The sequence below is a fragment of the Peromyscus californicus genome, unplaced genomic scaffold, assembly GCF_007827085.1.
Source record: "Peromyscus californicus insignis strain IS unplaced genomic scaffold, ASM782708v3 Scaffold_9__1_contigs__length_137607984, whole genome shotgun sequence".
Taxonomy (NCBI): domain Eukaryota; kingdom Metazoa; phylum Chordata; class Mammalia; order Rodentia; family Cricetidae; genus Peromyscus; species Peromyscus californicus.
In genome coordinates this window covers 71,350,335-71,377,046 of record NW_026294617.1, presented here as the reverse complement: position 1 = coordinate 71,377,046, position 26,712 = coordinate 71,350,335, and the positions used below count along the sequence as shown (strand labels likewise).

Below are 26,712 nucleotides of genomic sequence, written 5' to 3'. Positions count from 1 at the left end.
AAGATAATGCTGTCTCAGTGGTCAGAGATTTAGGAGGGTTCCTACAGTCCGCCTTCAGACCTTCCATCAGAAGATTGGGCGTCTTCATCTTCATCTCCAGTTTCTCCATATTTCCCTAAACACCCTTTCTGGATTGTAACTCTGCATTTAAAGGTTGAATCTTTCAGCTGATTTTTGTGCTGGGAGCTCTGTTTTCATGTCTCATAATTCTATTTCTGTTGTTTCAGAACTGCCAAAGACTTTTCTACAGAGAAAACTTATGTGGAGAGATGGTGAAGCTGGCATGGTTGTAATGCTGCTTATCCCTGCGCTGCCCCAGCTGCTCTTCAGAGGAAACAGTGACAAATGGGTTATTCTGTTGTATGGGTGACATACTGGTTTTAACTTAATGTGATGGGGGTGCTGGGGTTTTTGTTCACGTTTCTAGTACTTCTGTGTAATATGACTGCTTAAGAGGCCTATTGCAAAGACCTTTAAGTTCTCAGCATTCTTTTGCTTCTCAGGGGTGTTCACCATGGTCTACATTTGTGGTATTTTGTAGCTTATTAATTTAACAGGCTGTCAGAGCTGCTGGAAATATCTTCTCCTTGAAATACAGTGCATGTAGAGGTGTTCCTTAATTTCAGGTGAGGACAGTGCCCTGGCTTCGTGGCTGGCAGCTGAGTCCTCTTTTACTGTGAGTCAGCCCAGGAAGTCTCTTCACTGCCTCTGTGAGTAGAATGTGCAAGTCTCTCTTTTTCTGGATTTGTTTTAGATAATATGATGTCTAAACTAGGCACTAGTGATGAAGTATCTGATGATATTCTCACCGAGTATCTGGTGGGAATCCTGAGCCTCAGCTATGCTCGCATCAAGCCTTGTAATTGCTTTTTGCCTTAGTTTACAATGGAAACTAACAGGAGATACAGTACAGTTTGTCCTCGAACCCCTTCATGCACTGCCAAGTCCAGTTCTCAACAGTATCTGCTATCTCTTTGTCTTTGTCAGCCATTTTTCTTGGTGCAAAAGTTTCTCCTGATGTTTCAACATCTGCTGCAGGTTTGCCAAAATTCAATGTCCTAATTTCCCGGGAGCCGGGAACTGTGATGCAATGAGGATGTTCCGCTAGGGCAGGTTAGCTAGGGGGTGAGCTGTTGGGTTCTTCCACAGACCCTGACCCTGGCACTGGCTTCATGGTCAGTGGAGACTCAAGGGCACAAATGGCACTTGACATTTTCCCTGCATAAGATACTTTGAAACAACCATATTTAGCTACATTAACTAAGAAGGATGGTATAGCTGCTATGTAGATGTCCTTGCAGAAGGATTTTGGGGTAAGGTTGAGGTGGCTGTTTGTATAGGGTGTAGTCCCACTAGAGTCTTTTGTGGTGATTACTATTAGACTAATATATGTGATACTCTTCCCTTATGACCTTCTGGCTTAAAAGCTTTATCTGTTTATGGAAAGAATGGGTAAACTTTTTACTTTCACATAGAATATTTACTTTTTATATATTTTGAACCCCAGGAACTTGAGTTACAGATGGTTATGAACCACCGTGTGGGTGCTGGATATCAAGCACAGGCCCTCTAGAACAGCTCGTACTCTTAACCATTGAGCCATCTCTCTAGCCCCATTTTTCATTTTTAAAAATGTAATGATAATAGATGAAAACCAGTCTACTGTAATAATGTCTCCAGAACTTATAGCAGAGTTCTTACCATTTGACTAATGTCTCCCCTGACTTCTGGAGACCACTCTTCTGCTCTTGTTTCTGTGAGTTCAACTTTTAAAGATTCAACTAAGTGAGATTGTGTATTGATTACCTGTATTCGTGTGTCTGCTTTATTTCAATTAGCATGATGTCCTCTAGGTTCATCCTAGAGGTTGTAAATGACACTAATTCCTTCATTTTAAGGATAGAATAAGGTCTGAAGAGATGGCTTATCGAGTAAGAGCACTCACTGCTCTTGCAGAGGACCTGGATTCTGTTTGCTGCACCCACAATGTAAGTGTCTTTAACTCTAGTTCCAGAGGATCCAGTACCCTCTTTTGTCTCCACAGGCATCAGGAGAACATAGGGTGCACACTATACTTGTAAGGAAAACACTCATAAAAGGAGTTTGGGAGTGCTCCTCTCAATTTTTAAAAATAGTTTAAGGTTTGGCTGTGGATCTTTTTTGAGAGTCTGGTAGACTCTGCTATGAACCCATCTGGCCCTGAATTTTTTAGCTGCAAGGCTTTTCATTACCATTTCAATGTCCTCATTTGTTGTGTGTCTGTTTAGGTTGTTGGCTTCTTGGTTTTGTGATGGTCCTCTCTTTCTTTCTTTTGGTTAGTTGGGACAAGGATCTGCCAGTCTTTATTTTCTCAAAAACCAGCTCTTAGATTTGTTGAGTATTTGCACTATTTATTTCATTTCTATTACATTAATTTCTGCTCTGATTTTTATTATTTCTTGCCCTCAACTGGTTTTGGATTTGGTTAGTTCTTACTTTTTCCAAAGTTTGAGTTGCATCATTAAGTTTTTAATTTATGCTCTTTCTGATTTTTTTAATGTAGACATTTACAGCTGTAAGTTTACCCTATGGAGTTGATTTAAATATGTCCTAGAGGTTTTGCTGTGTTGTAAATTTCATTTAGTTCCAGAAAGTTTTTTTATTTCTTTCTTGATTTCTTCTTTGACCCATTCATCATTTAGCAATGAATTGTTTAATTTATATGGATTTTTGTATCTACAAGAAACTTGTTTGCTGTCAATTTTAAGTTTTATTGTATTATGGTCAGATAGGATAAACAAAACTATTTCAAACTCTTTGAACTTGTAAGGATTTGTTTTATGTCACAAGATGTGGTCTTATTGTAGAGACGTGATGGAATGCTGCTGAGCAGAATGAATCAAAGACCTAAACATGAGACAGGGAAACTGCTGGAAGAAAACTAGGCAGTACCCTACATGATATAGGTGTAGGAAAGCACTTTTGGAAAAGGACTCCATTGCACAGGAATTCGGATCAATAATTGACATGTGGGACCTCATAAAACAAGCTTCTGCATGTCTAATTAAACAGTCAAGTGAAAAGGAAGCCCATAGTAGAGAATTTGGAGGAGAACCTATAGCTATAACTTTCCTAAAACATCTCTAACCACACTATATTTATCCTCATACCCACATGTAAGTGTGGTCCTTACCCCTCATCAAGGAAGCTTTCTGTGCCACAGATGGAAACCGTTATGGAAACCATAACCAATCAAGTCCCAGTTGATCCATCTACAAAGCAACTCCTGGACCCAAGGCTTAGGACACATCACTGAAGAGTGGACAGAAAGATTGTAAGAGCCAGGGGATCAGGGAATTTGATGTGAGAGTGTGTCTCCTAGGAATGTCAGAAGTTACACTCAGAAAGTCTCACCAGCAGGACTGCCCAAACCTGACCTGAAAGGGGCAATAATAGACATGCAAATATGGATGGGGTAGAGACCACAAGGCCTCAACCCTACACAAAGAGCTACAGGAAATTGAGGAATGCTGAGAGTGGGAGAGAGAGTGTTCCCCAGGGACGAGCACACCAACTGGTTTAGCAATACCAAATGGTCAGCCCTGAAGACATACAAGCAACATTGTACAGACTAAGCAAGTTTTATTTATGTATTTAGGAATATATATGTATGTAACAACAATTAATGAAAAAAAGGCCATGAATTTGAAAGAGTGCAAGGAGGGATATATAAGAGGCTTAGAGGGGGAAGAAAAAGGAAGGAGGAAATGATGTAATTATATTATAATCTCAAAAACTAAAAGAAATACTTTAAAAAAGCATTTTCCTTTATAATGTTCTAAACTGGTGTCTGTTGTCATGTTTGCCTGATCATTTCTGATTCTGTTCACTTGTGCTCTTTCTTTCCTTTGGTTAGTTAGGCCAGTGATCTGATGATCTTGTTTATCTTTTCAAGGAAACAGCCCTGCGAATTGTTGACAGACTGTCTTGGCCTTTCATACTAGTGTTTTTGGGATGAGACTTGGCATGCTGTTGCTGGTGTGTTTGATGTGAGCTTAGGTTTATTTTGTTTCTGTCCAAGATTGGTTGATTTCAGAGCAGGTATGTGGAACTGGTAGGTTGATCCTTCAGACACTCAGAGTTGATTTTTTACTAGACTGAGTCCACTTCTGTATTAAACAAGAAAATGTGTGAGTGGGACAAAATGGTTGGATCTCATTTGTCTGATGTGCAATTCATACTACTCAAGATTTATCTGGGAATATGAGGATTTCATTGGTAGGCTGGATAATTCACTCACCACCTTAGGCTGTTTATACAGGCTGTGGAACAGAGATGAAGATTTGGGATGGCCTGGATGTTCTAGGGACTTAACTGTCTGACTGAGGCTTGACCTGAGGATTGGGGATAGGATGAACAACTGAGGTTCTAGGAACTCATCAGGTTTTGCCAGCACACAAATATATATCCTAGGATAGGCATGGAGGTTAGATGTGATACAGGCTGGGTAGAGTTCAGGAGACTCACTAGACTGGATTAGCACTGGATGTGTGACCTAGGCTAAGTCTGGAGGTTTGATATAGCATGAGTAGGATAGAATCTGGTGACCCCAACACCCACGCTTGGCACAGAAGTTTTGCTTCTGGGTCCATGCCTACAGATAGGGAATGGTATAAAGCTCTTCAGACTAGGCTGGGACACTCAGCATAAAAATTGGCCTGGGTGTGGGAACTGGGGAGGGTGTAGCCAGAATAGGGTCAGGTGGAGTCATCATCACTAGGCCAGGGCACAGGATGTGGAGCATGGGCTGGTCCTGGAGAGCCCCATTAACATTTCTTTCTTTAGTATTTCTCCTCTCTTCCTCTCCCCTCCCCTTTCCTCCCCTCCCCTCCCCTCTCCTCTCCTCTCCTCTCCTTTCCTTTCCCTTCCTATTAAGGCTGGATAAGGCAACCCAGTAGGAAGGAAGCGTCCCAAAAGCAGGTAACAGAGTCTGAGATAGTCCCTGCTCCCACTGTTAGGAGTCCCACAAGATCTAGTTACACAACTGTAAAATATGTGCAGTGGACCCAAGTCAGTACCATGCAGACTTTCTGGTTGGCGGTTCAGTCTCTGTGAGCCCCTGTGCACCCAGGTGAGTTGATTCTGTCAGTTTTCTTGTGATGTCCTTGACCCCCCCTGACTCCCCTAATCCTTCCTCCCCCTCTTCCACAGAATTTCCTGAGCTACATCTAATGTTTGTCTGTGGGTTTCTGCATCTGTTTCCGTCAGAAACTGGGTGAAGCCTCTTTGATAACGATTAGGCTAGACAATAATCTATGAGTGTAGTGTACAGCAGAATGTCATTAGGAATCATTTTGTTGACTTTTTTATTTTTTGCCAGTCATGTTTGGCTCTATCTTAGGTCTCTGGGATGTTCAGCCTGTGGGTCCTGGCCCTCCAGGCAGTTTCAGGGGTGGGCTCCCTCTCATGATATGGGTCTCAAGCTGGGCCAGTCATTGGTTGGCTGCTCCCATAATTTCTGCACCACCTTTACCCTAGCATATCTTGTAAAAGGGCAAATTGTAGGTCAAAGGTTATGTATGTGACTGGGTTAGGGTTCCAGTCCCTCCAGTGGAAGTCTTGCTTGGTTACAGGAGATGGCTGGTTCAGGCTCCATATCCACCATTGCTAGGAGTCTTAGCTATAGATTTCTAGGAGTTTCCATTGTACTAGGTTTCTAGCTCATCTCAGAGATACCCCCTGACTATGTTCATAGCAGCATTATTCATAATAGATAGAGATTGGAAACAACCTATATGTCCATCAACCAAAGAATGGATAAAGAAAATGTGGTACATTTACACAATGGAGTATTACTCAGCTGTTAAAAACAATGGCATCATGAGATTTTCAGGCAAATGGATGGAACTAGCAAAGATCATCCTGCATGAGGTAACCCAAATATAGAAAGACAAGTATGGTACGTACTCACTTATAAGTGGATATTAGCTGTAAAGTAAAGGATAACCATGCTACAATCCATAGCCTAAGAGAAGCTAAGTTAAAAGGAGGGCAAAGGTGAGAGGGGGCACATGAATCTCACTGTGAAGGGGAAATAGAATAGATATCACAGGTGAATTGGGGGAGGGGTCTGGATGAGGGTGGGCATGGGAACAGGAGGCATCAGGTAGGGAGAGGATGGAGGGAAAGAGTGCTGGGAGACTTTAAAATTTTCTATCTGGATTGACTGTAGATTATGGGACTTTGGGAAATAGCTACTTGCATTGATTTCTTTGACCACTTGTGTGAAAGAAGTGATGTGAAGCAGAGGAAAGACAAATCTCAGTATTTAATCACTACTATTTTATTGTCAATATTAATGCAATCCAGTTATTTGAATTGAAAGATTAGAAACAAATCCATTACAGTCAAAAGAACTATGTAACAATGGCAAGCTTCCTTTCAATTGGGTTATTGATGATATCTCTGCATAGGAGGACCAGTAAGCTACTTATATTTCCATGTATAATATGCCTAACATTTTCTAATCTGAAACAGTTTCTTACAAATGAAAACAAAGATCTTTCTTGATGAAATAAAGTAAAGGCCCACATATGGATCCTTTGGTCATGTACCTCTTTTCCAGTGGCTAGGGAGAAGCATCTGAAGAAAATTTTAATGCCACTTGTTTACTTACTGATTTAAAATGTACCGAAGAAGTATCTTGGTGATTTTAGTAAAAATAGAAACCAATACTTTATACCTTTTCCCCCTCAATCTCTTGCCATCTAACATAATATACATTAAAATTTGGACTGTATGTTGATGTAAGATGAAGCTTTGACAACTGGAATGATAATAGATTACTAATATATTGCCCTTTAAAACTACAAGCTTAGCTTTAGCATCATCCCAAGCTAAATAATAATCTTTTAGACAGATACCTTAACAAAACCCCAAACTCTTTAAATTATTCTTCTAAACTTAATCCAACTAAACCCAAACTCTATAAGTTAATCTTCAACACTTAATTTTCCTAAAACCAAGTATTTTTCTATTGCGATAGATCATAAGTATGCCAAAAATCATACATTATTTGAGAGGAACTCAATAACAAGGAATATAGGCTAATTTTCATTTTAAAAGAAAAGAATGAGAGCAGACATGTCCATATTGAGAAAGAAATTGCATGATGAGTTCTACAACAATTTTTCATTTCTTAAATTAACATTTAAGTTAATTTTACCTCAGTTCCTTACTCACTTTGAGAATTAGCGTCTCTGCTCTTGTACATACTCATAGAGTGGAGTGCTACTACTGAAACTGTGAGAATCCAAGCCTCTATTTCTCATTCCAGAGTTACCTTCCCTGATTCTCCGATAGTCAGAGTCACCTTGTCTATTATCCACATTGCAAAGTGAAAATTGACCAGAAGTATTGGATCTACTATGTGCATGTGAAGGTGTAAAATGTCCAAAGTCACAGCCTGAGGAGGTTTCTACTTTCCTATATACACTTATTGATTGATTTTCATTACAAATTGAGGGGCTACAGCCAGATTGCCAATTGTTTCCACATCTCCCATTTAATTGAGGCTGATCATAACTAGAATATTGACCATATCCAGAACCACATGATCCAGAACTAAATGAATGACATGAATCAGACCCATATTTTGGTGAACTAGGACATAGACCAGATCTGGGACAATTTTGTCTAGAGATAGAAGAGGGATATGAACCAGACCCATATTGTTCAGAGCTAAAACTCTGGCTACATCCAGCCCTATGTTGACTGTGGCTAGAATAATGACTTGAGGGACATTCATGTTGGCCATAGTAAGAAGACTGACTTGAACCAGACTCTTGTTGACCACAACAGGAAGACTGGTTTGAATTAGATCCACACTGACTACCACAGTATGACTGTTCTGATATTGGACTATATTGTCCATAGCCAGAGGATTGGTTTATATTGGATCCCTGTTGGCTGTAAGTAGAATGACCTGAGCTAGATACCTGGTTACCAAATCCAGAACATCCTGTTGAGCTAGAACCACATTGGCCAGAGTTGGAAGACCCTCCAGAGGTAGATGCATGATGACTACAGGAGGATGGCTGATATGATCCAGGCCGTTGCTGGTCATAGGAGGAAGACTGCCAAGAAGTAGAACCATGGTGATCACAGTTAGAGGATTGACCTGAGCTACATTGAGATGGCCCAGAAAATGGTAATTGTCTGGATGACGAACAATTTTGGCCTCTGCTAGATAACTGACCAGTACCAGATCCATGCTGACTACAGACTGATGACTGTCTAGAGAAAGAACCATGTTCTCTACTACAAGAAGACTGACCTTGCCTAGATCCACTTTGACTACATCCAGAAGACCCTCCTGAGCCAGACCCATGTTGCTGGGAGCCAAAAGACTCACTAGAGCTAGAACTGCTTCTCCTTTGCTTAGATGCCTGGCTTGATCCTGATCCTTGTGTGCCATGGGAAGTAGAGTGACCTGAGTTCAAGCCTGATGACTGTCCTGATGAAGCACCATATTGTGAAGAACCAGAGGAGTGACCACGTCCAGAACCATGTACACAACATCCAGAAGACCCTCCTGAGCCAGACCCATGTTGCTGGGAGCCAAAAGACTCACTTGAGCTAGAACTGCTTCTCCTTTGCTTAGATGCCTGGCTTGATCCTGATCCTTGTGTGCCATGGGAAGTGGAGTGACCTGAGTTCAAGCCTGATGACTGTCCTGATGAAGTACCATAATGTCCAGAACCAGAGTAGGGACCTTGTCCACACCCTTGTCCTGTGGAGCCAGAAGACTGTCCGGATGTAGAACCATATTCACCTGAACCACAAGACTGTCCTGACCTAGAGCCATGTGTCCTCTGGGTAGAAGTATGGCTTGTGCCTGAATAGTGTGTGCCTGAGCTGGAAGACTGACCATAACGAGAGGCATGCGGGCCACTCCCTGATGACTGTCCAGACAAAGAACCATGTTCCCTACTACTAGAAGACTGACCTTTCCAAGATCCACGTTGACTACATCCAGAAGATGCTCCTGAGCCAGATCCATGTTGCTGGGAGCCAAAAGACTCACTAGAGCTAGAACTGCTTCTCCTTTGCTTAGATGCCTGGCTTGATCCTGATCCTTGTGTGCCATGGGAAGTGGAGTGACCTGAGTTCAAGCCTGATGACTGTCCGGATGAAGCACCATAATGTCCAGAACCAGAGTAGTGACCTTGTCCATACCCTTGTCCTGTGGAGCCAGAAGACTGTCCTGATGCAGAACCATATTCACCTGAACCACAAGACTGTCCTGACCTAGAGCCATGTGTCCTCTGGGAAGAAGTATGGCTTGTGCCTGAGTAGTGTGTGCCTGAGCTGGAAGACTGACCATAACGAGAGGCATGCGGGCCACTGCCTGATGACTGTCCAGACAAAGAACCATGTTCCCTACTACTAGAAGACTGACCTTGCCCAGATCCATGTTGACTACATCCAGAAGACCCTCCTGAGCCAGATCCATGTTGCTGGGAGCCAAAAGACTCACTAGAGCTAGAACTGCTTCTCCTTTGGTTAGATGCCTGGCTTGATCCTGATCCTTGTGTGCCATGGGAAGTGGAGTGACCTGAGTTCAAGCCTGATGACTGTCCTGATGAAGTACCATAATGTCCAGAATCAGAGTAGTGACCTTGTCCACACCCTTGTCCTGTGGAGCCAGAAGACTGTCCTGATGTAGAACCATATTCACCTGAACCACAAGACTGTCCAGACCTAGAGCCATGTGTCCTCTGGGTAGAAGTATGGCTTGTGCCTGAGTAGTGTGTGCCTGAGCTGGAAGACTGACCATAACGAGAGGCATGCGGGCCACTCCCTGATGACTGTCCAGACAAAGAACCATGTTCCCTACTACTAGAAGACTGACCTTGCCCAGATCCATGTTGACTACATCCAGAAGATCCTCCTGAGCCAGATCCATGTTGCCGGGAGCCAAAAGACTCACTAGAGCTAGAACTGCTTCTCCTTTGCTTAGATGCCTGGCTTGATCCTGATCCTTGTGTGCCATGGGAAGTGGAGTGACCTGAGTTCAAGCCTGATGACTGTCCTGATGAAGTACCATAATGTCCAGAGCCAGAGTATTGACCTTGTCCATACCCTTGTCCTGTGGAGCCAGAAGACTGTCCTGATGTAGAACCATATTCACCTGAACCACAAGAATGTCCTGACCTAGAGCCATGTGTCCTCTGGGTAGAAGTATGGCTTGTGCCTGAATAGTGTGTGCCTGAGCTGGAAGACTGACCATAACGAGAGGCATGCGGGCCACTCCCTGATGACTGTCCAGACAAAGAACCATGTTCCCTACTACTAGAAGACTGACCTTTCCAAGATCCACGTTGACTACATCCAGAAGATGCTCCTGAGCCAGATCCATGTTGCTGGGAGCCAAAAGACTCACTAGAGCTAGAACTGCTTCTCCTTTGCTTAGATACCTGGCTTGATCCTGATCCTTGTGTGCCATGGGAAGTGGAGTGACCTGAGCTCAAGCCTGATGACTGTCCGGATGAAGCACCATAATGTCCAGAACCAGAGTAGTGACCTTGTTCATACCCTTGTCCTGTGGAGCCAGAAGACTGTCCTGATGCAGAACCATATTCACCTGAACCACAAGACTGTCCTGACCTAGAGCCATGTGTCCTCTGGGTAGAAGTATGGCTTGTGCCTGAGTAGTGTGTGCCTGAGCTGGAAGACTGACCATAACGAGAGGCATGCGGGCCACTCCCTGATGACTGTCCAGACAAAGAACCATGTTCCCTACTACTAGAAGACTGACCTTGCCCAGATCCATGTTGACTACATCCAGAAGACCCTCCTGAGCCAGATCCATGTTGCTGGGAGCCAAAAGACTCACTAGAGCTAGAACTGCTTCTCCTTTGCTTAGATGCCTGGCTTGATCCTGATCCTTGTGTGCCATGGGAAGTGGAGTGACCTGAGTTCAAGCCTGATGACTGTCCTGATGAAGTACCATAATGTCCAGAACCAGAGTATTGACCTTGTCCACATCCTTGTCCTGTGGAGCCAGAAGACTGTCCTGATGTAGAACCATATTCACCTGAACCACAAGACTGTCCTGACCTAGAGCCATGTGTCCTCTGGGAAGAAGTATGGCTTGTGCCTGAGTAGTGTGTGCCTGAGCTGGAAGACTGACCATAACGAGAGGCATGCGGGCCACTGCCTGATGACTGTCCAGACAAAGAACCATGTTCCCTACTACTAGAAGACTGACCTTGCCCAGATCCATGTTGACTACATCCAGAAGACCCTCCTGAGCCAGATCCATGTTGCTGGGAGCCAAAAGACTCACTAGAGCTAGAACTGCTTCTCCTTTGCTTAGATGCCTGGCTTGATCCTGATCCTTGTGTGCCATGGGAAGTGGAGTGACCTGAGTTCAAGCCTGATGACTGTCCGGATGAAGCACCATAATGTCCAGAACCAGAGTAGTGACCTTGTCCATACCCTTGTCCTGTGGAGCCAGAAGACTGTCCTGATGCAGAACCATATTCACCTGAACAACAAGACTGTCCTGACCTAGAGCCATGTGTCCTCTGGGTAGAAGTATGGCTTGTGCCTGAGTAGTGTGTGCCTGAGCTGGAAGACTGACCATAACGAGAGGCATGCGGGCCACTGCCTGATGACTGTCCAGACAAAGAACCTTGTTCCCCACTACTAGAAGACTGACCTTTCCCAGATCCACGTTGACTACATCCAGAAGACCCTCCTGAGCCAGATCCATGTTGCTGGGAGCCAAAAGACTCACTAGAGCTAGAACTGCTTCTCCTTTGCTTAGATGCCTGGCTTGATCCTGATCCTTGTGTGCCATGGGAAGTGGAGTGACCTGAGCTCAAGCCTGATGACTGTCCTGTTGAAGCACCATATTGTCCAGAACCAGAGTATTGACCTTGTCCACATCCTTGTCCTGTGGAGCCAGAAGACTGTCCTGATGTAGAACCATATTCACCTGAACCACAAGACTGTCCTGACCTAGAGCCATGTGTCCTCTGGGAAGAAGTATGGCTTGTGCCTGAGTAGTGTGTGCCTGAGCTGGAAGACTGACCATAACGAGAGGCATGCGGGCCACTGCCTGATGACTGTCCAGACAAAGAACCATGTTCCCCACTACTAGAAGACTGACCTTGCCCAGATCCATGTTGACTACATCCAGAAGACCCTCCTGAGCCAGATCCATGTTGCTGGGAGCCAAAAGACTCACTAGAGCTAGAACTGCTTCTCCTTTGGTTAGATGCCTGGCTTGATCCTGATCCTTGTGTGCCATGGGAAGTGGAGTGACCTGAGTTCAAGCCTGATGACTGTCCTGATGAAGTACCATAATGTCCAGAACCAGAGTATTGACCTTGTCCACATCCTTGTCCTGTGGAGCCAGAAGACTGTCCTGATGTAGAACCATATTCACCTGAACCACAAGACTGTCCTGACCTAGAGCCATGTGTCCTCTGGGAAGAAGTATGGCTTGTGCCTGAGTAGTGTGTGCCTGAGCTGGAAGACTGACCATAACGAGAGGCATGCGGGCCACTGCCTGATGACTGTCCAGACAAAGAACCATGTTCCCCACTACTAGAAGACTGACCTTGTCCAGATCCATGTTGAGTACATCCAGAAGACGCTCCTGAGCCAGATCGTTGTTGTTGGGAGCCAAAAGACTCACTAGAGCTAGAACTGCTTCTCCTTTGGTTAGATGCCTGGCTTGATCCTGATCCTTGTGTGCCATGGGAAGTGGAGTGACCTGAGTTCAAGCCTGATGACTGTCCGGATGAAGCACCATAATGTCCAGAACCAGAGTAGTGACCTTGTCCATACCCTTGTCCTGTGGAGCCAGAAGACTGTCCTGATGCAGAACCATATTCACCTGAACAACAAGACTGTCCTGACCTAGAGCCATGTGTCCTCTGGGTAGAAGTATGGCTTGTGCCTGAGTAGTGTGTGCCTGAGCTGGAAGACTGACCATAACGAGAGGCATGCGGGCCACTGCCTGATGACTGTCCAGACAAAGAACCTTGTTCCCCACTACTAGAAGACTGACCTTTCCCAGATCCACGTTGACTACATCCAGAAGACGCTCCTGAGCCAGATCCATGTTGCTGGGAGCCAAAAGACTCACTAGAGCTAGAACTGCTTCTCCTTTGCTTAGATGCCTGGCTTGATCCTGATCCTTGTGTGCCATGAGAATTGGAGTGACCTGAGCTCAAGCCTGATGACTGTCCGGATGAAGCACCATAATGTCCAGAACCAGAGTAGTGACCTTGTCCATACCCTTGTCCTGTGGAGCCAGAAGACTGTCCTGATGTAGAACCATATTCACCTGAACCACAAGACTGTCCTGACCTAGAGCCATGTGTCCTCTGGGTAGAAGTATGGCTTGTGCCTGAGTAGTGTGTGCCTGAGCTGGAAGACTGACCATAACGAGAGGCATGCGGGCCACTGCCTGATGACTGTCCAGACAAAGAACCATGTTCCCTACTACTAGAAGACTGACCTTGTCCAGATCCATGTTGACTACATCCAGAAGACGCTCCTGAGCCAGATCCATGTTGCTGGGAGCCAAAAGCCTCACTAGAGCTAGAACTGCTTCTCCTTTGCTTAGATGCCTGGCTTGATCCTGATCCTTGTGTGCCATGGGAAGTGGAGTGACCTGAGTTCAAGCCTGATGACTGTCCTGATGAAGTACCATAATGTCCAGAACCAGAGTATTGACCTTGTCCACATCTTTGTCCTGTGGAGCCAGAAGACTGTCCTGATGTAGAACCATATTCACCTGAACCACAAGACTGTCCTGACCTAGAGCCATGTGTCCTCTGGGTAGAAGTATGGCTTGTGCCTGAGTAGTGTGTGCCTGAGCTGGAAGACTGACCATAACGAGAGGCATGCGGGCCACTGCCTGATGACTGTCCAGACAAAGAACCATGTTCCCCACTACTAGAAGACTGACCTTTCCCAGATCCACGTTGACTACATCCAGAAGATGCTCCTGAGCCAGATCCATGTTGCTGGGAGCCAAAAGACTCACTAGAGCTAGAACTGCTTCTCCTTTGCTTAGATACCTGGCTTGATCCTGATCCTTGTGTGCCATGGGAAGTGGAGTGACCTGAGCTCAAGCCTGATGACTGTCCGGATGAAGCACCATAATGTCCAGAACCAGAGTAGTGACCTTGTCCATACCCTTGTCCTGTGGAGCCAGAAGACTGTCCTGATGCAGAACCATATTCACCTGAACCACAAGACTGTCCTGACCTAGAGCCATGTGTCCTCTGGGTAGAAGTATGGCTTGTGCCTGAGTAGTGTGTGCCTGAGCTGGAAGACTGACCATAACGAGAGGCATGCGGGCCACTCCCTGATGACTGTCCAGACAAAGAACCATATTCCCTACTACTAGAAGACTGACCTTGCCCAGATCCATGTTGACTACATCCAGAAGACCCTCCTGAGCCAGATCCATGTTGCTGGGAGCCAAAAGACTCACTAGAGCTAGAACTGCTTCTCCTTTGCTTAGATGCCTGGCTTGATCCTGATCCTTGTGTGCCATGGGAAGTGGAGTGACCTGAGTTCAAGCCTGATGACTGTCCTGATGAAGTACCATAATGTCCAGAACCAGAGTAGTGACCTTGTCCACATCCTTGTCCTGTGGAGCCAGAAGACTGTCCTGATGTAGAACCATATTCACCTGAACCACAAGACTGTCCTGACCTAGAGCCATGTGTCCTCTGGGAAGAAGTATGGCTTGTGCCTGAGTAGTGTGTGCCTGAGCTGGAAGACTGACCATAACGAGAGGCATGCGGGCCACTGCCTGATGACTGTCCAGACAAAGAACCATGTTCCCTACTACTAGAAGACTGACCTTGCCCAGATCCATGTTGACTACATCCAGAAGACCCTCCTGAGCCAGATCCATGTTGCTGGGAGCCAAAAGACTCACTAGAGCTAGAACTGCTTCTCCTTTGCTTAGATGCCTGGCTTGATCCTGATCCTTGTGTGCCATGGGAAGTGGAGTGACCTGAGTTCAAGCCTGATGACTGTCCGGATGAAGCACCATAATGTCCAGAACCAGAGTAGTGACCTTGTCCATACCCTTGTCCTGTGGAGCCAGAAGACTGTCCTGATGCAGAACCATATTCACCTGAACAACAAGACTGTCCTGACCTAGAGCCATGTGTCCTCTGGGTAGAAGTATGGCTTGTGCCTGAGTAGTGTGTGCCTGAGCTGGAAGACTGACCATAACGAGAGGCATGCGGGCCACTGCCTGATGACTGTCCAGACAAAGAACCTTGTTCCCCACTACTAGAAGACTGACCTTTCCCAGATCCACGTTGACTACATCCAGAAGACCCTCCTGAGCCAGATCCATGTTGCTGGGAGCCAAAAGACTCACTAGAGCTAGAACTGCTTCTCCTTTGCTTAGATGCCTGGCTTGATCCTGATCCTTGTGTGCCATGGGAAGTGGAGTGACCTGAGCTCAAGCCTGATGACTGTCCTGTTGAAGCACCATATTGTCCAGAACCAGAGTATTGACCTTGTCCACATCCTTGTCCTGTGGAGCCAGAAGACTGTCCTGATGTAGAACCATATTCACCTGAACCACAAGACTGTCCTGACCTAGAGCCATGTGTCCTCTGGGAAGAAGTATGGCTTGTGCCTGAGTAGTGTGTGCCTGAGCTGGAAGACTGACCATAACGAGAGGCATGCGGGCCACTGCCTGATGACTGTCCAGACAAAGAACCATGTTCCCCACTACTAGAAGACTGACCTTGCCCAGATCCATGTTGACTACATCCAGAAGACCCTCCTGAGCCAGATCCATGTTGCTGGGAGCCAAAAGACTCACTAGAGCTAGAACTGCTTCTCCTTTGGTTAGATGCCTGGCTTGATCCTGATCCTTGTGTGCCATGGGAAGTGGAGTGACCTGAGTTCAAGCCTGATGACTGTCCTGATGAAGTACCATAATGTCCAGAACCAGAGTATTGACCTTGTCCACATCCTTGTCCTGTGGAGCCAGAAGACTGTCCTGATGTAGAACCATATTCACCTGAACCACAAGACTGTCCTGACCTAGAGCCATGTGTCCTCTGGGAAGAAGTATGGCTTGTGCCTGAGTAGTGTGTGCCTGAGCTGGAAGACTGACCATAACGAGAGGCATGCGGGCCACTGCCTGATGACTGTCCAGACAAAGAACCATGTTCCCCACTACTAGAAGACTGACCTTGTCCAGATCCATGTTGAGTACATCCAGAAGACGCTCCTGAGCCAGATCGTTGTTGTTGGGAGCCAAAAGACTCACTAGAGCTAGAACTGCTTCTCCTTTGGTTAGATGCCTGGCTTGATCCTGATCCTTGTGTGCCATGGGAAGTGGAGTGACCTGAGTTCAAGCCTGATGACTGTCCGGATGAAGCACCATAATGTCCAGAACCAGAGTAGTGACCTTGTCCATACCCTTGTCCTGTGGAGCCAGAAGACTGTCCTGATGCAGAACCATATTCACCTGAACAACAAGACTGTCCTGACCTAGAGCCATGTGTCCTCTGGGTAGAAGTATGGCTTGTGCCTGAGTAGTGTGTGCCTGAGCTGGAAGACTGACCATAACGAGAGGCATGCGGGCCACTGCCTGATGACTGTCCAGACAAAGAACCTTGTTCCCCACTACTAGAAGACTGACCTTTCCCAGATCCACGTTGACTACATCCAGAAGACGCTCCTGAGCCAGATCCATGTTGCTGGGAGCCAAAAGACTCACTAGAGCTAGAACTGCTTCTCCTTTGCTTAGATGCCTGGCTTGATCCTGATCCTTGTGTGCCATGAGAATTGGAGTGACCTGAGCTCAAGCCTGATGACTGTCCGGATGAAGCACCATAATGTCCAGAACCAGAGTAGTGACCTTGTCCATACCCTTGTCCTGTGGAGCCAGAAGACTGTCCTGATGTAGAACCATATTCACCTGAACCACAAGACTGTCCTGACCTAGAGCCATGTGTCCTCTGGGTAGAAGTATGGCTTGTGCCTGAGTAGTGTGTGCCTGAGCTGGAAGACTGACCATAACGAGAGGCATGCGGGCCACTGCCTGATGACTGTCCAGACAAAGAACCATGTTCCCTACTACTAGAAGACTGACCTTGTCCAGATCCATGTTGACTACATCCAGAAGACGCTCCTGAGCCAGATCCATGTTGCTGGGAGCCAAAAGCCTCACTAGAGCTAGAACTGCTTCTCCTTTGCTTAGATGCCTGGCTTGATCCTGATCCTTGTGTGCCATGGGAAGTGGAGTGACCTGAGTTCAAGCCTGATGACTGTCCTGATGAAGTACCATAATGTCCAGAACCAGAGTATTGACCTTGTCCACATCTTTGTCCTGTGGAGCCAGAAGACTGTCCTGATGTAGAACCATATTCACCTGAACCACAAGACTGTCCTGACCTAGAGCCATGTGTCCTCTGGGTAGAAGTATGGCTTGTGCCTGAGTAGTGTGTGCCTGAGCTGGAAGACTGACCATAACGAGAGGCATGCGGGCCACTGCCTGATGACTGTCCAGACAAAGAACCATGTTCCCCACTACTAGAAGACTGACCTTGTCCAGATCCATGTTGAGTACATCCAGAAGACGCTCCTGAGCCAGATCGTTGTTGTTGGGAGCCAAAAGACTCACTAGAGCTAGAACTGCTTCTCCTTTGGTTAGATGCCTGGCTTGATCCTGATCCTTGTGTGCCATGGGAAGTGGAGTGACCTGAGTTCAAGCCTGATGACTGTCCGGATGAAGCACCATAATGTCCAGAACCAGAGTAGTGACCTTGTCCATACCCTTGTCCTGTGGAGCCAGAAGACTGTCCTGATGCAGAACCATATTCACCTGAACAACAAGACTGTCCTGACCTAGAGCCATGTGTCCTCTGGGTAGAAGTATGGCTTGTGCCTGAGTAGTGTGTGCCTGAGCTGGAAGACTGACCATAACGAGAGGCATGCGGGCCACTGCCTGATGACTGTCCAGACAAAGAACCTTGTTCCCCACTACTAGAAGACTGACCTTTCCCAGATCCACGTTGACTACATCCAGAAGACGCTCCTGAGCCAGATCCATGTTGCTGGGAGCCAAAAGACTCACTAGAGCTAGAACTGCTTCTCCTTTGCTTAGATGCCTGGCTTGATCCTGATCCTTGTGTGCCATGAGAATTGGAGTGACCTGAGCTCAAGCCTGATGACTGTCCGGATGAAGCACCATAATGTCCAGAACCAGAGTAGTGACCTTGTCCATACCCTTGTCCTGTGGAGCCAGAAGACTGTCCTGATGTAGAACCATATTCACCTGAACCACAAGACTGTCCTGACCTAGAGCCATGTGTCCTCTGGGTAGAAGTATGGCTTGTGCCTGAGTAGTGTGTGCCTGAGCTGGAAGACTGACCATAACGAGAGGCATGCGGGCCACTGCCTGATGACTGTCCAGACAAAGAACCATGTTCCCTACTACTAGAAGACTGACCTTGTCCAGATCCATGTTGACTACATCCAGAAGACGCTCCTGAGCCAGATCCATGTTGCTGGGAGCCAAAAGCCTCACTAGAGCTAGAACTGCTTCTCCTTTGCTTAGATGCCTGGCTTGATCCTGATCCTTGTGTGCCATGGGAAGTGGAGTGACCTGAGCTCAAGCCTGATGACTGTCCGGATGAAGCACCATAATGTCCAGAACCAGAGTAGTGACCTTGTCCATACCCTTGTCCTGTGGAGCCAGAAGACTGTCCTGATGCAGAACCATATTCACCTGAACCACAAGACTGTCCTGACCTAGAGCCATGTGTCCTCTGGGTAGAAGTATGGCTTGTGCCTGAGTAGTGTGTGCCTGAGCTGGAAGACTGACTATAACCAGAAGCATGCTGGCCACTCCCTGAATACTCTCCTGATGAAGCACCATATTGTCCAGAACCAGAGGAGTAACCCTGTCCATATTCTTGTCCTGTGGAGCCAGGAGGGGTTTCTGATCCAGAGCCATATTCTTGTGACCCAGAAGATTGTCCTGACCCACAGTTATTTGTCCTCTGCCTGGAAGACTGGTTTGATCCTGATTTCTGTGTATCATAGTTGGAAGACTGTCCTGTGCCTCCGAGTGATGATTCTCTAGATGAAATATTATGTTTTCCATTACCACAAGAGTGATGTTGGCCAGATCCTTGTCTCCTGGAGCCAGCAGACTCTTCTAATGTAGAGCCATTTTGGCTGTAGCCAGAATCTTCCCTTTTTCTAATACTCCTTCTGCTCTGGTTCGATGAGTGGGTTGGTCCAGATTCATGCTTACCTTGTTGATATTTGTCACTGTTTTCTAACTGACTTGAGTTTGTTTTCATCCTTTCTTCAGAATTTTGGTGTTTCTCCTTCCTTGGTTTTCTAGAGGTCCTTGTAGACTTGTGTTTATTGCTTCCTCTTGAGCCCCTGGAATAAGCATCATTCTCTCCTGCACTAGAACTTGAATAACTTGAAGAGGCGTCTTTCTCTTTGTCATCTTCGTCTTTTTCACTGTGTTCCTTTTGGTGGTGGTGACTGTGATTTCCCTGCTTTGACCCTGAAGCTTGGCAGTAATCTTTGCCAATAATTTTGTTACAAGCCTGAGCCAGCTTGATTATCATCAGAAGATACTCAGTAAAATCCACTTTGTTGTTATGATCTTGATCCAGACTTTGCATGATGATATCTACAGTGTCTGGATCATCTGGGTTCTGTAAAAGAATAATTTAGAAATGGAGGCTTTGTAACTATAGACTGTAAATCTAGTTTCCCATTTGGGAGAAGTCTGTAGTATTGTGAATATTTAATAAATCAGTTTGAAATTGACCACATAGTTCTTTGGAATAGAAGAAGAAGAAGGTGGAGGAGGAGGAGGAGGAGGAGGAGGAGGAGAACAAAGAGAGAGAGAGAGAGAGAGAGAGAGAGAGAGAGAGAGAGAGAGAGAGAGAGATCAGCCAGCAAGCTGTCAAGCAGTCAATTATTTCCAAGAATTAGCCAGGAGGGGATGCAATTGAAAGGTTCAAGGGAGCAAGTGGCCCAATCACTTTTGGTTAAGATAGTCGCTGAGACCAGTGCTTTGGAGGCCATGGAAGTATGATCCTGAAAACAGTGTGCATTGTGTGGCAAGTTCTTGGGTTCCTTGGAATAAAAAGTAAGGTCTTGTCAAAAAAAAAAAAAAAAAACAGAAAAGAAAAAAGAAGAAAGAAAGGTCAATGGTTAATCAAGGATGATTAGTTAGTCTATCAATAATAATTGCAGATATCTGCATGAATATGTAATTTTTCTTTGTCCAGTTAGTTAATTTGCTAATTACAGAATTTAAAACATATTTTTTGGGGTTGGGGCATGTGTAGCTACTGTCAGCCTTGCACTGTTTTATGGAGGGTCTAAATCAGTGAAGGATTTCAGTGATTATACTGCAAATTTTGGTACACGCTCATAATCCCATCTCTCTGGAGGTGGAGGCCCTAAGATCAGGAGTTCAAGGTCATTTTCAGCTACATAGCAAGTGTAAGGTCTGACTCTATTACATGAGATCCTGTTTTAATAAAAATGAGTAAATAAATAAAATTTAAAAAGTAAAGGCTAGCAGTTCGATATGCAAGTGTATAATATATTATAACTAATATGAGTGCAACAAAGGGGCACAAATTATGATTCAAGAAAGGTTAATGGCCGGGCGGTGGTGGCACACGCCTTTAATCCCAGCACTCGGGAGGCAGAGCCAGGCGGATCTCTGTGAGTTCGAGGCCAGCCTGGACTACCAAGTGAGTTCCAGGAAAGGCACAAAGCTACACAGAAAGACCCTGTCTCGAAAAAACCAAAAAAAAAAAAAAAAGAAAGGTTAATGAAAGAATATGATGTTATGATATTTTGAAGGATGAATTAGAATTAGCTAAGTGAAGAAAGAGGCAGGAGGAAAGAATAGGGAGAACAAGATGCAGATAGAGGTAATAATATGAATAAAGTGTGAAAGGGAAGAGAAGTAGGATTTATTTAAAGAACTGATAGAAATTCAGGAGTGCTAGATTGAGTACAAGGAGTAAAGACATTCAGTTACAGAGTTAAATAGAGACTAGATCATAACTTTTAAATCATGTTGAGGAACTTTGACTTTTATATTAAGAGAAGATGAGACTAACTGGGGGACTTTGTATGGTGAGAGTAGAATAGAAGGTAGCCTGAACCAGAGGACTAGTGGTTTTGATGGAGAGAAGTGGGATGTTTTAGAAGTCTCTTTATGAACTGAATAGAGATGAACAGGTGACAGTTTCTTCTGAGACTGAGGAAATCAATACTAATCCTAGGATTCTATATTGAGCTAAAAGAGAAGGAATGAGTTTAGAGGGTAAGGTGCTAGTCATATGTGATGTAAGAGATCCATAGTAATCCAATTACATGCAGTAAACATTTGAATTTAAGGGTGGGTTTAAGTCCCACATGTTTATTTCCAGAGCTGATCATTTTAAGGTGTTATTTTTTTTCCTTTTTAGTTATTTATAGGTTAGTACAAATTTCCTGAACTTAAGAGGCCTTAGATTACCAGAACCCCAGAAATAGGCAGTGATTTAGACTCTGCACTAAAGAGAACAAAATGTAAGCACGTGGGAAGCAGAGGTAGGTGGATCTTGGTGAGTTCAAGGCCAGCCTGGTCTACAAAGCGAGTTCCAGGAAAGGTGCAAAGATACACAGAGAAACCCTGCCTGGAAAAAAACCAAAAAAAAAAAAGTAAGAATATGAATTCAATATATTTTTGCATATTTTCTGAGGGTCATAAGAATTGCTCTCACAGACAGAAAAAAATTAAATATATGAATTTTCCTGTTCTTTGGTAGGATAATTTTAACTTAATAATGTTATAGAAACATTATTAGTCAATGGTTTATGGCATTTGAAGTGTGCCAAATTCAGTTCTCTATTACCAAGTAGGAGAGTCCTCTTGGATATTAGACATATAAACAAAATGTAGGGTAAATTAGAGAATTGCTTCAGAATTCAGCTCTGGTATAGAGTTCTTACCTTCAGAATTTGGTGAAACTCATTTTCCAGAAGTTCTTTCATCTCTTTTTTGCTCAACATGTCACATTCCCCATGTTCAGTGGCATATTGGTAGAAAACATCGATGACCGTGACAATGCCTTGCAGGAGTTTAGGCATCTTGTTGTAAATTGAAGTTAACCTAGATGGGGGAACAAGAGATCCATCTCTTAATGCTGAAACACATAAATACTTCAAGTCATTTGCAGTAATTATCGGGCATGATTAATTTTCTTCCTGTACTAATTGAGAATGAATCTGGAGTTGAATAACTTGTTCCAGATATGTAGCAAGAGAGTGATGAAATTAGAGCAAAAGCCCTATGTCTTACTTCAATTCCTGAATGAATGCAGGGGATACTTTCTGTGTTGGGCTCCCTGATTTATTCTTAAGCTATAGCAAACCTGAATGTGCTCATCCATCAACTCCTTAGTTGCTTTCTAGGTCTCAACCATCGCACTATAGGGGACAGACATATCCTCTATATAGTATGCCTAAATCTACCCAAAGATACCTAGTGGCTGACTTGGATTCTCAAAATTTTTCCAGGATAAATAAAGTAGGAAAAATGAGCCAAGCCAACCACAGTGTTAGGTGATAGGAGCCGAGGAAGCGCCTATCAGAAGAATGTTTTCATTCTTCATGTAGGGCTGTTCCTCAGGGCTTTCTGCTTATACTGCAGGGAGAAAAAGAGACAAACTGCCAGGGCTTACTAGGTTCCTAAACTCTTAAGGAAAGATATCAAATAGGTACTATAAACAGTGTGGTTTTATATCAAAGTTCACCATAATTTACTAAAAAAATAAGCTTACGAGTGTAATGTTTACTTTAGTATTTAATAGACCTAAATACTGAGTAGAACTGAAACTGCTCACTTACCTAAGTCACCAGAGGAACAGCAGGACAGAGATTGATGTTGCTTGCAGGGTGCTGCTCATTGGAAACACTGGCCTTTTTATAGAGACAATGATGGTCCATTTTAGGGAGGAGTTGCTTTCTTTGAGATGTCCTAGTTCACTCCTAAACAAGTCCAGCTCCTTCTCCATCTGCACCTCCCAGGTGTTTACCTTCTTACTTCCTTACATGTTAACTTGAGATTGCAATAGCAGTTCCCAAATCTGGGCTAGTATCAGCCCCACCTGTCAGACTCCCAGGACACTTTGCAGAAAGGTTTTTCTTTTTTAATTTTTTTAATTGTGTGTGTGTGTGTGTGTGTGTGTGTGTGTGTGTGTGTGTGTGTGTGCACCCAACTATGTAATGCCGCATTGACAGTCAGCATTATACTTTAAAGGACGTTCAATGGAATGACATGAGAACTTAAATGTCAAAAAATCATGGAATTTGATGTTTAGAAGAAACCTGAAATATCACTTAGTCAGATGCACCCATTTCAAACTAGTTTTATGTAAGAGTTTCCAGCCATGATTTTATCACCTCTTGTGAGTCAGTAGTGGCTGTAGAGAGGCTCTTCTTTTCATCTGTTTGTCTAACTCAACTTATCTAACTTACAACTATTCGTGAGTGTCACTTTCATTTTAACTACCATGTAACCATAGCAAGAAGCATATGTTCTCTAGGTCCCTCATGATCTTGCCTGTGGCTTCTCTTAAGTTCCATTGTTTCTATACATATATATTTACTTTTATGTCCATCTGGAGTTAATGACTTCAATATATCATGCTATTTCATCTTTTTTCCCCCTTAGATTACCTTTTAGCAGTATCTATCTACTGAGTTGCTATTCTTCACAATTAACTTTGGCCTTTCTGTAAGAAATGTTTCCAGTATTACTCAAGAGAGAATCATAACTTGTCCATGATTTTCAAGTTAATGTGTGAATGCATGGGTCCGTGTGTGTGTGTGTGTGTGTGTGTGTGTGTGTGTGTGTGTGTAGGCCAGAAGACAAATTTAGGTGTCATCTTCAGTAATGCCATCCATCTTCCATTTTCTTGTTTTCTTGACACAGGATCTCACTTTGTAGCCCTAGCTGGAACTTGCTACATAAATCAGGCTGGTCTTAAACTTGTAGAGATCTATTTATCTCTGCTTTCCTGGTGCTGGGATTAAAAGCATGTGTCACTAAGCCTCGTCTCAATGTTTCTTTCACCTTCTTTGAGACAGGATCTTTCAATGGTCTGGAACTCACCATTAACCTGGATTGGCTAGCTAGGGTTCCTCCTGTCTTCCTTTCCAGGGAGCTGGGGTTACGAACATGCTCGATCACACTCAGTATTCTTCCTCTAGAGTTCGAACTCTGGTCTTGATGCTTGTGAGACAAGCATGTTACTGGCTGAGCTATTTCCCTATTCTGATTTTATAGTTATGTCAACTATAATATTTCACAGTTTTTCAAATCACTTTATTATTATTATTATTATTGACAAGGTTTCTCTGTGTAGTTTTGGTGCCTATCCTGGATCTCACTCTGTAGACCAGTCTGCCCTCAAACTCACAGAGATCCCCCTACTTCTGCCTCCCGAGTGCTGGGATTAAAGACATGCGCCACCACTGCCCGGCCAAACCACTTTATTATTATTAACACTGTAAAAAATAAAAGATACAAAAATTGTGTGTGTATGTGTGTGTGTCTATTTGCTTGTAGAAGCTAGAGGTCAATTTCAGGCATCTTTCTTCATCACATTGCATCTTGTCTTTTGAGACAGGGTCTCCCACTGGAGCCAGTGGTCAGTAATTAGCTATACTGCCTAAACAGTGAGCTCTGGGGAGTCTGCCCCTCCCCCATGCTAGGATTACAGGTGCCCTGTGACCGTGCCTTTTTTTTTTTTTTTTTTTTTGACTTGGATGCTGGATCTGAACTTAAGTCCTCATAGTTGTGTGGTAGGCACTTTAGTGACTGAGCCATTAGCTCAGCCTCCAAACTAGAAAGTTGAAAATGCTTAGAGAGAAAGAAAAATTACAGTACCTGTAAATGTACTAGAAAGAAACATCCATCACTAATTATTTGATTTGCTAGTAACTTATTTCTTCACACAAATATTTTTCTATGCCTTATATAATTTCTAGACTATGACTCCTGCAGAACAGGAACTGGGCATTACTAATCCCTGTGTCAGCTAGAGAACTAGGCTATTGGTGTGTAAAGTTTCTCAAGAAACATTTGCCAGTTTGAGCTGAATTAAAAAAGGATCAGGGTATGCCTTCAGACCTCTGCACAGACCAACCTATACTTTTTTTTTTTTTTTCAGAACTAGGATCTCTCTATTTTCTTGCCTTATTTGGTGTAGAAGACATAATTTCACACGGATATCAGTTGAATCTTATTATTAAGAACTAACAAGCTACTCTTTGCTCACTCTTGAGGAGCTTGTCCCCAAATTCCATCCATTGTGAACAGATAACAAATTTTATTGAAGATATCTGAAGCTAAATGAACCCAAAATGTGTGTAATATAGTCATCAAATTTGAGAAGAGGTGGTAGCAATTATTGGCAAATGACAAATTACATGATTCCAAATTCAACTATCATTAGATTGTTTTTTTTTTCTCCCTGGAAACTACCCAGAGGGTGACAAGTCAGTGTCTCTTTCCCAGTCGTGCTTCCTTGGATGCCTGATTTGGGTCAGGTTGTCACACGGCATAAGAGCAATGACCTTCTTAAAGGTGTGACTGAGGCTGTGGGAGTGAAGGGGAGGTGGAATTTGCTGAGTGAAGAGTTGTTATTTCAGAGGCAGGAAAGAGTTGTAAGGAGGGCTGTTGCAGATGAACATGCCTTTGAGGCCAGTGTTCTCCTAAACGAGGTGTCAGCAAATTTTCTATAAATGGCTAGACAGCAAATATAATCAGATTTGTAGGCCAAATGATCTTTCTTGCAGCTATTCAATTCTACTATTCTAGCATGAAAGCAGTCATAAATAATGTATTTTAAAATTATTTTATTTTAAAATAGATGTTTTGTCTGCATATATGTCTGTGTGCCACGTGTGTCTGGTGCCCATGAAGGCTAGATGAGGGTGTTGGTTCCTCCAGAACTGGAGTTATCAATAATTGTGAGCTGCCATGGGGATGCTGGGGATCAAACCCTGGGTCCCCTGGCAGAGCAGCTTGTAAGTATTCTTAACCTCTGAGCCTTGTCTCCAGCCCCTAGATGATATTTGTGTAAAAGGTTTGTGTTTGGAAAGACATTTACTTATGGACACTGATTTTAGAATTCTGTATGTCATATAGTCTTTCAACCAGTTGTAAATGTAGAAAACAATCTTTATGGCAGCAGTTCTCAACCTGTGGGTCACAACCCCTTTGTGAATGACACGCTCACAGGGGTCACCTAAGACCACTGGAAAACACAGATTACACATTACACTTCATACCAGTAGCAAAATTGCAGTTATGAAGTAGCAATGAAATAATTTTATGGTTGGGGGTCACCACAACATGAGGAACTGTATTAAAGGGTCATAGTGTTAGGAAGGTTGAGAACCAGTGCTTTGTGGTCTGTGGACTTACATGAACTGTGGTGAGCTTGTGATGGCCTAAGAGTCACAGTTACCACCTCTTACTTCATTCGCTTGTCGGGAAGGTCTTCCAGGAGAGCAGGATCTCACAGAGAGAATAAGGCTGGGATGTGTGGCACGACAGAGCTGCTGACTCTCACATACCTATTGTTCACGATGTATGGAAAGAAGACAGAGCAATGTTAC

At 44.2% G+C, this 26,712-nt stretch overlaps 1 protein-coding gene and 1 long non-coding RNA gene across 2 annotated transcripts in view; one reads left to right on the top strand and one right to left on the bottom strand.

Moving 5' to 3' along the window:
• The window catches only part of LOC128105392 (uncharacterized), a 28,792-nt gene extending 22,644 nt beyond the window's left edge, over nt 1-6,148 (top strand). The window contains exon 3 of the long non-coding RNA XR_008216322.1: nt 228-6,148. This is a non-coding gene — a long non-coding RNA (uncharacterized LOC128105392). The remainder of the gene's footprint in view (nt 1-227) is intronic.
• Hrnr (hornerin) lies at nt 6,146-24,783 on the bottom strand. Its single transcript, XM_052730507.1, has 2 exons — nt 22,036-24,783; nt 6,146-19,727 (listed from the first exon to the last, which is right to left on the bottom strand). The coding sequence occupies exons 1-2, from the start codon at nt 22,171-22,173 to the stop codon at nt 7,230-7,232; spliced, it is 12,636 nt and encodes a 4,211-aa protein (XP_052586467.1). The 5' UTR covers nt 22,174-24,783; the 3' UTR covers nt 6,146-7,229.
• Between the last annotated feature and the right edge of the window lie 1,929 nt (nt 24,784-26,712).